This window comes from Arachis hypogaea, chromosome 5 (genome assembly GCF_003086295.3).
Source record: "Arachis hypogaea cultivar Tifrunner chromosome 5, arahy.Tifrunner.gnm2.J5K5, whole genome shotgun sequence".
NCBI classification, from domain to species: domain Eukaryota; kingdom Viridiplantae; phylum Streptophyta; class Magnoliopsida; order Fabales; family Fabaceae; genus Arachis; species Arachis hypogaea.
This window is the reverse complement of record NC_092040.1, coordinates 108,016,465-108,026,305: the sequence shown is the minus strand read 5'-3', so window position 1 is coordinate 108,026,305 and position 9,841 is coordinate 108,016,465. Positions and strand designations below refer to the sequence as shown.

Below are 9,841 nucleotides of genomic sequence, written 5' to 3'. Positions count from 1 at the left end.
AATCAATCATCCATCCTCAATTCACTAACTCAACTCATAAATTCTCATTTTTAACTTCTCTATCCTCTATTACACCGGCTCTAGACTCATAACAGGATTTACAGAGGTTTAGAAGGCTCGAAAAATGGTTAAAAAACTCAAAATACATCTTTTGCAAAATCGGGTGGTCATGCGTATGCATGAATGCAAAAACATGCATAGTCGCATACACGCGCCACATCCGTGTACGCGGAAGTATAAAACATAAGAGAATCCACGCGTACACATGCCTCATGCATACGCATGAATACGAAAATGGTCATTTTCGCGTACACAAGCCGTGTCTGCGTACGCGAGAGTACCAGAGAATAGGGGTGTTCATGGATCATATCATATTTGCAGATCCGTGGTAAATATCTGCATCCGATCCGAAAATTGTGGATACGATCTGATTTGCACCCTTTATGGATCGGATCGCGGATATCTGCTCTACATCTGCGTATCCGATCCGCAGATCCGCACAATAATAATTAATATATATATATATATATATATATATATATATATATATATATGTTTGGTATTATATTTACTTGTTTGTATGTTTTAGTTAGTAATTATTATTCATATGTTGTATTATTTTATTTTTGTTATTTAGAACAAGTTTGATCAAAAATATTTTAGGAATAAAAAAGTTTAAAAGTGTGAAAGAAATATTTTTATTGAATTTTTTACATAAAAATATGATCACAAAGAGAAGTTTCAATTATGCAGATATATCCGATATCCGATCCAATCTGATCCGACACAAAAAATGCAGTTATCATATCCGATCCGACGAAAATTGTGCGGATCAGATCAAATTTTTTGCTATATCCAATCTGATCCGCGTACACCCCTACTTGGCAATTGCCAATGCTCGCGTCACGTGACAACTTCGCGTACACATGCATATCAAAAACCAGAAAAAACGCATATGCTACAGAATTTAGTTTTTCACCCCAAATTTTAAACTTTCATAACTTTTTCTACAAAATTTATTTTTTAAACCATTTTTGAACCATTAAAAAGATTATTAAACCAGTTTTCATAAAAATATTGTTTCATTAAATTTTCAACTCCGAGAACCGAGTTAGACCCGCCAAAGTTAGTCAAAATCCTTTTTTATCCAGAAACAGAAATTTTCAATTTCCTCAAACCTCATCAACTCTTTATCCCGATGCAAACTAAAACCATACTAAAGCAATCCCTACATAGTCTCAACATACATATCATGATTTTCTACCATCCTAACCATTCAACGCCCAAGCTCCAAACAAGCCACCAAGGTTCATCCAAAAGCTCCGCAAGCCAAAATCAAGCTCCTAATGTGTATCAAAATCACCCAATAACTCTAATGTAACCAATTTCACACATATATCAACCTAGAATTCATAAAATTTGATAAATTACAAGAATTTAGTGATTTCTTACCTTACCTACTAAAAAATTGTAATGGAACTCACCAATAGCTCATAATAGAGCATCCCTAAATAACCAAAATCACAAGATTTTCTCAAAACCCAAACCAAAACATGAATTGAAAGGAAAAAAACTAGGCAAAGAGCTTCAATGTACTCACAACAATACCTAGATAGAATCGAAGAGAATGAGGAAAGCGACGCGTGGCCACAAGCGACCTGTCAATCGGAGCTCCGAATCAAAAGTTATGATACTTGAAGTTTTGTGAAGCTTGGGTTTTTGGTGTTCTTCCTTTCTCTCTTCCTCAAATCCGTGTCTTTCTCTTCTAAAGGGAGAAAATGTGCTTGTGTTGTACTAAAATGGGGTTTATATAGTGTGGGCTTGGGCCCACTTGGATCCGGTTCACTTGGTTTAGCCCGTTAGCCCAACTTTGAGCCAAAACCCTTAAGATTAGTGTTTTAATTTGAATTTGAATTATTTTCATTTCTCCAAATTGTAAATTCTACTTTCTTAATCTTTCTGACTCATATTAATTTTTTCATCACTCACAGTATCGAACAGTCTAAGTCGGTACTACTGGTTAAATTTCCAATACGCGTCCTTACACATTTTTTTGCAGAAAAGTACATTTTTTTACTCAGAAAAATCCTCCGAATCCAAATATCACATTTAAATTTCTAAATTATGATTCTAAATGTTTTCCACTTCCGTCGAACCATATTTAATTATTATTTATTTAATTTTCTTTTAATAAAGATATTACAACTTCCTAGAGGATTCCTTACCCAATCACAGCCTCTGACCCAATTTTTATATCAACGCCTCAATAGACAATCAATTCACAATATTTATTCAATCTCATTCAAACTCAGTCATCAACCAATATATATCACAATTCCACTAAACCAAACAACCAACCACAACAATTCAACGATATCCTAGGTCCACTAGCCTAGAATTTCTTGTCATATTACATGGTACTTATCCAAAACTTAAACACATACCTTAATGTCGCAAATTCCAAACTTTCAATCTTTCCTTTCCAAACTTTCCTAACCTCAAGTTGGTTCACACCAATGTCCAAGTCCAAGTTCTATAATTTCACCAAGCTAAGCTCCCAAATACTCAAACTAACACCAAATCATATAATTTGGCACAATATCAAAAACTATAGTTTACATAAATTGATGAGCTAAGAAAAAAATAGATCCTTTTTTTTTTACCCACTAAAACTGGTGATGAAAACAACCAACAACACAAGTTAGAGAACTCCTATAACATCAAAATCACCAAAAACCCTCAATACCCAAACTCCAACACGAAATTATCTTTGAATGGGAAACTAGAACTGGAATTTTGAGTACTCACCAAACTATTTAAATATAATTGAAAAGGGTTTCAAGACAAACGCGTGGTCACAAACAGCTCGTCAATCGGAGCTGTGAAAAAGTTATGAGTGATTGAAGTTGGAGGAAAATGGTGAGTTAGATTTTCCTTTATAAATGGGTCGGATTCAACCAATAATTTCATAGCCTCAGCAATCGTATCCGAGTCCAACTTGGAGTGATATTGTGAGATCGTTTCCATGAAACACATGTGCCTCCTGTTGTATCTCCGAATCTCCCAACAAGATTTCTTCTGTATCAAGCTTACTCGGATAAGCAAATCGCATCCACGTCCATAAGTCTTGCATTTTGCATAGATCGTCTGTGGCTCAAATTCATAAATGACGTAATCGACTCTTCTAGAGATAGTGTAACTCTGAATTGCCGCAATGACCGATTTTCTAGAACTGTATTCCATTCCTATCCTGAACTCTCCGTCTTTAAGATCAACAACACCTATAAAAAAAATAAATAAATTGTCACTCATCGATCTGTCAAAACAAAACTAAAGAAACATACTACCCACTCCTCACGTACCTATGTTCGCATATTCAGGGAACTCCGGTGCATGTATGGCGTCAAGATCCAAACTACGCATAAAAGGTGAAACGTTCGTCAATTGATTGACTGCAGGTGAAACCACTAAAGTTTCTGCGACTGCCTTACTTCCCCCGTTGTCGTCCTCGTCCTGGTCACCAGCTTCGTACGTAGGTTCGAACTCCTCGTCACTATCATTGCTCATTCCTTTGTACGCTTAAGCTCTGTTCTCTTGTACATCTGGGTCATGTTGAATCTTATCCACAACTATATATTTAAATTTAATATACAACTCAATCCATGAGTGTTGCACCTGAATTTGCTGGTGAATATAAAACATTCACCGAATATTTATTTCATTAACGGTCAGTATAATCTCAAACTGTATCAAGCCACCAAATACAACAACCGAACTCTTGTAGAAAATGTTGCTCACTCTCTTTAAAATATCACTCTCTATGCTCTGATAGAACACATATTATAGTTCTGCGAACATTATTGCACACGGAACCACAAACAAAAATGTATCCTCACACACAAAATTCATTTCCTCATATGTATTTTTTATAACCTCACTGTTGTAATAGACCACTATATTTATAGTGCCCTCCATCACAACAACAATGTAGGAAAACACCTCTCACAATAAAGTAAAAAGATAACGAGTTTCAGTTTTTATAGACAGATGACTCAACTTATAAATTACATGTTACAATATCATCCAACCAACATTTGACACATGTACAACACATAGGATACGTGTTGCTTACATGTCTGACACGTGTCCAACACGCATGGTACATGTTACTTGGATTGGATAGTCGTCATGTGGACAACACGCATGATGCGTCTTACTTCTGATTTTGACATGTGTCCATCAAGGTACATGCATGCTACATCAGCACATCGGCGTGTATCACCTATTATATCTGCAACATCGACTCACTTATATATACATCAAAAAAGTCCATTTCCAACCAAAAAATCTTTTAGCTGAAACTGAACCTGAAATTTCCGTCAACGAAAAATGAACATGAAATTGTCGAACCAGTCTAATGCAGCTGTCTCTTACGTTACATCTACGTAATGACTAAATGAATGACATAATGAATGACATTTGAATGCTACGTTCGAATTATTTGACAAAATTTGCGTATCTAACAACTTCCCGTCCAACTTTCTACTTCACCTTCCAATCCCGTGCCAAAAGAATGTCCCTCAAAAAATGAGGGAGTAAGAATAATCAGTAACAATGATTGAAATAACCAATAAATAATAAATAAAAAATAGATATTCAAAAACGCCAATTTACACAGATCGCCATTCATCTAATACCAAGCTCCACAGTTATATACAATATTTGATGCTAGGACTTCACTGCAAAACTTGTTTTCCTCTGTCCCTCTCCTCCTGAATCCAAATCCAAATCCAAAGTGTGTAGCAACTTAGTACCTTTTTTGTGTCATCGCATATTGCAACATTGAGGCTTTCCCTCTCTTTGCAATTTATCCCACAAGCACATCATTTGCCTTGGCGATTGGTAATGAGCCGTGTAATAGTCTTCTATGCAGCCGAATTGGCAGAACTTTAAGCTATGCGAGTATTCCACTCGTTTTGTCTTGTTAAATTGCTCTACCCACATCCCCATACTCACGTCTTCCATCTTAAACAACTGCACCAAGAGACCATAAAGGCATTCAGTGAAAAACTTCAAACGAATATGAGGATAAAAATATGAAGCATTAATTAATCTTACTAACCCTTAATTTATGCGCCTCAAACTCAGAAACAATGTACTGAGCGATGTCAGAAGACAAAATATAACCTGGCCCATTAGCATAGGGTGGATAATCCTCTTCTGGCCATTCCTGAAAGAAAAAGGTACCCAAAAAGGAAAGAAAAGAAATTCAATAAGTTTCTAATATAGCAACAAATATGAACATGGAACTTAGTCCAAACCATACGAAATTCATTTAAAAATCATACACTGAAATTCTTTAGTTCACCTAACAAGTAATTTCGCAAATTATTTCAGGACATGCCTCCTCCATGATTCTAAACACTAAAGCATTGTGATGAATTCTGATTACCTCATATGCTACTGCCCATTTACCATGGCGTAATGGCTTGTGGTAGTAATTTATGTTTCCAATATAAAAGCTTGATTCATCTGAAAACTTCCTCGCTTGGTCGATAACAGAATCCACTCTTACAAACGTGTCATCATCACCCTTCATGACATACTTAGCTGAAACTGTGTGAACCTATGAACAATTGTAAAGAAGATTTCATTGTCAGCAAAACATTCTTCCTATTTCAAACTCAAAACTTTTAGTCAATCAACAACTCACCCCGTATTCACATATGGCTACTGTTTTCAAGACGACAAGGTCATAGTTATCCAGGTAAGGCACTATAACAATGTCACCGAAAAATTCTGCTTCTTTCTTCAACTCTCTATTGATTTCTTTTCTTGGATTCTGCAAAAGTTTCAATCATATGTTAAGAACCCCCAACTAGACATTGGAAATGAAATTATAACTACAATCATTTTTAACAATAAATAAATAATAGCTTGTCAATTTATCATCATTACCAGTGCGACAAAGAAACGAGAAACCACTTTCGATGATTTGATAAGCGTATGCTGCATCCATGACCTCCTTGTAGCCATTCGCTCAGCAAAATGGTTTCCAGCTGAGAGTACACCAATAAACAGTTCCACTCCAGAGTCTGGAAGTGGTGGGGCTCGCCACCTGGTTGAAAATTCAAGTTGCCTCTGTGTCGCAAAACTAGGATGTGTTGAGGGCAAAGAAGCAGCAAATACAGAGTGGACATCAATGTCTCCTCCCAATGCAAGCCCAGTGGCATCCTCAAGAGTGAATCCCTGGGAAAATTAGAAAGCAAATTTAAGAAAATATGCAAATCCATAAGGTTCCGCCTAACAAGTTCATATTAGTTAACTCACAGTGCGATAGGGAAAAGAGGCCACATGCCTCCCATCGACAGTAACATGATAACCCTCCAATCCAGCATTAAGGGTAAGAACAAACAGCTTGTCCTCAGAGAATGGGAACGGCCAGTCAACTGTTACTTTCTTTGTGCGGCCAATGAGTCTATTCAACCACCATGTTGCCTTAGACTCCTCTGTGCGACCTTCGTCATCCCGAATCCACTTCTCACACTTCACCAGCCTATCAACTGTTTCGAACAGAAGCAGTGTCATATTCAAAATATGACACATCTTTCAAATGAGACAATTCAATCCACAACTGGTTTAAAAGAATCACAGACAACCATAAAATTGAATATATTCTTAGCTAAACGAAAGGGTGTCATCCTATTAAACTATACACTCTTCTGTATTACTGTAGCATTCTCCTAGTAATTCATTCATAGAACAAACTAACAAGATCTGTCCCATAAGATATTATCAAATCCTTCAAATTAAGTGAAATCAGTTTCCATTTTGCATTATACTTCTCTCTCAAAACCAAGAGGGAAGAAGACACAAACCATAACAAACCAACCACATATCCTCACTTTTTTTTTCCATTCAAAAAATCATTTCATCTAGATTATTGCACCAATAAAAAAAAATTAATTATTGTTCTAACTTAACTGTTCCCTTTCCTTTCTTTTTAACGCAATCACTTACAATTTATGAACTTAAACAATGTTTTTTTTCCTTTAAAGAAATAAGCAGAAATTTAAACGTATCGGTTTTCATAAGCCAGGAAAAAAAAAATCAGCTTTCTTTTAATTATGCATACAAATTGAGCTTCTTTATTTCTCAAACAGAAAAACAATCTGCAACCTAGTACGCAATACTTAAATTTGCTTAATAATTGAGTAGAAATTTTTTATCATGTGAAAAGGGAAGGAAAAAGTCACTTTTGTTCCGAAATGATGGATACCCTGGCAGTGGTATATATCAAGATAATAGTAACAAATTCAAACAAGTCCTCTCTAGTGATCTACTATACTACAACATACACATACATACCAGTATCATCATCAGCCTTGGATTTCCAACCGTCACACCTAAGAGAAGCGCCCCACTGCATTCGGTAACAAGTGTTCATCTCGATCACAGGCCTCCCGCTCCAATCTCCCTTCAACCTAGGATTGAAGTGAAAGATTCTCGGAGGCTCCTCACCTTCAACGGTTTTCAGTCCCTGCAGCTCCACCACGAACTGCGACACCAGCGTCGGTTCGTCGTCCTCCCTCACCCTCGATATCGTCGACTCGAACTCCGGCCTCGCCGCCTTCGCCCTCCCGACAACCGTCACGTGCGATCCCAACGTCAGCCCGCACGGCAGCGACACCACGCCTGAGAATTCCGAACCGGACACAGAAACCGAGCTGGGACACGTGCCGGACCGGTTTTCCGGCTTGGCGGGCTTGGGCTTTGGAACGTCCGGGTTCTGAAGCTCGGTCCAGAGGCGCAGGCCCACTTCCCGGGCGTTGTCGGCTAGCTTGTAGAGGTCGGCGGAGCCGTCCTTGCGGGTCGATTCAAATGTATTCGGGTCGAGGGTGAGGCCTGAGAGGAAACCGGGTTGGGAGTGAGTTTGACTCGGAGAGAGGTTGTTGTGTGAGACGGTTTTGAAGGGGCGGTTTGGAGCTTGGTGGTGTTGGAGGTCTTGTTGGCTGAGGAGTCTGGTGGTGGTGGAACTGGAGCGCGTGGTGGCGGTGGAGAAGTCTTGGAGCGTGAGGGAGCGGAAGACTAAGGGAACTTCAAAGGTTACCAGGAGGAGGTAGAGGAAGGCGGCTCCGGCCAGGAACTGAATGGATCTCTTTCGGGTTAGAGACGACAGCGTTTCGAACCTTCGCTTCATCGTGTGGCGTTTATGGGACCACTATGTTGGCTTGGCTACTTCAGAGAAAAAACGGTCGTAGAAGGTTCCCGATAAAATCTCTCTCTCTCTTCCTTCTCTCACGCACGCATTGAAAGGCTTTGTGTATATGAGAGAGAGCGAGAAAGAGAGAAAGGAAAAGGGGGGAGGCAAGTTGGGTTGGCTTGGGTTGGGTCAGCAACACCGAAACGGCGAAAAGTAGAAGCGCGTAATAGGAGAGAGAGAATGTGGAATGACTTTGAGGAGATGTTGCTGTTGCTGGTTGAGGTTTGGGTCGGTCACGTTCGTATTTTCTTGGAAAGTGGGAGAACAAACATATTTTAAGGCTTTGGTGGCCAATACTAACAACAAAAACACCAATACCATACCAATAACATATAAATAAAAAATATTTGTTATAGTGCTTAAAAGTTATTGTTTTATTATTAAAATAGATTAGATAATTAATTTTAATTTTAAAAGTATAAAAATTAAAATATTTAATTTAAAATTATTATAAAAAATTTAAACAAAAATGAAATACCAAATAACAAACATCATAAAATTAGCCTAAATAATATTTAAGGAAATAGATTTTAATGGTTTATTCTACTAAGAAATTACCCCCAAAAAATTATAGGTTAAAATGGACTTTTCTGTTAACTTCTTTTAGGGGAATTATTTTTAAAAATAGAATCAAATTATAATAAAACTATTTTTCATCAAAATTTGAAACGATTACACTATTTAAATGTGAAAAAGGTACTATTTAATCGGGGTGTTTAAATATAAATCCATTCAAACAAATTATTCATCTAATTCAATCCAAATCAAACCAAAAATCTATCAAAACTGCAATAGGTTGATCTGAATTAAATCTCATACAACATAATTGATATTTATCTTCTTTATATAATTTTATCTTATTGAAATTAATTCAAACTGCACAGCAAACTTCGCTATTATTTTGCAAGAGTGCGCTCTCTTTCTTTTTTGTACTACTACCTTTTTAATTTTCGCAAACAATCGTTGTTGAGAATTCAAAATTTAAAACAAAACTACAGAGAAGATAATATTTTTAAAATTTCTAGTTATATGAAAACCTAAAACTAAAATTCTAGTTATTATTGATCTTGTTAATAATACACAATACTATCATAGAAATATGATAGATAATATATGAATAATCTTATATTTTTGAAATAGTTTGATATTAAAATAATATTAATGAACTTTTAATTATATTATATTATATTTATAACTTGATGTTGTGTTTTTTAATAAATAAATTATGATTATTTAACTTATATAAATTATAATAGATTATATTGTATTATTTTTAGAATAAAGTACTATTTTTGGTTTTGAATGAGACTAAATTTTAATTTGATTTCTAACGTTTTAAATATTAGCCCAAAAAAATTTAAACGAATTTAATTTTGTCTTTCTATTAAATTTGATATGAATAAGGTTTAATTACTCTGTTGATCCCTATAGTTTCGTAAAATTTTTAATTTAGTCTCTATATTTTTTTTCTTTTTAATTGGGTCCCTGCACCAAATTTTTTTCAATTAAGTCCCTCTTAGTAGTAATTGGCTTAATTTTATAGGGACCCAACTAAAAAAAAGAATTGATACAGGACCT

The 9,841-nt window shown here is 36.1% G+C and overlaps 2 protein-coding genes across 2 annotated transcripts; both read right to left on the bottom strand.

Annotated features, from left to right (window-relative positions):
• Positions 1–2,453: 2,453 nt before the first annotated feature.
• On the bottom strand, positions 2,454–4,378 carry LOC112802594 (uncharacterized). The gene is made up of 2 exons (XM_025845861.3): positions 3,363–4,378; positions 2,454–3,281 (listed from the first exon to the last, which is right to left on the bottom strand). The coding sequence occupies exons 1-2, from the start codon at positions 3,565–3,567 to the stop codon at positions 2,839–2,841; spliced, it is 648 nt and encodes a 215-aa protein (XP_025701646.1). The 5' UTR covers positions 3,568–4,378; the 3' UTR covers positions 2,454–2,838.
• Positions 4,379–4,473: 95 nt separating this feature from the next.
• On the bottom strand, positions 4,474–8,622 carry LOC112802593 (hydroxyproline O-galactosyltransferase GALT6). The gene is made up of 7 exons (XM_025845860.3): positions 7,369–8,622; positions 6,331–6,563; positions 5,959–6,249; positions 5,714–5,842; positions 5,453–5,626; positions 5,123–5,230; positions 4,474–5,034 (listed from the first exon to the last, which is right to left on the bottom strand). Exons 1-7 carry the CDS (start codon positions 8,198–8,200, stop codon positions 4,825–4,827), a joined length of 1,977 nt encoding a protein of 658 aa, XP_025701645.1. The 5' UTR covers positions 8,201–8,622; the 3' UTR covers positions 4,474–4,824.
• Between the last annotated feature and the right edge of the window lie 1,219 nt (positions 8,623–9,841).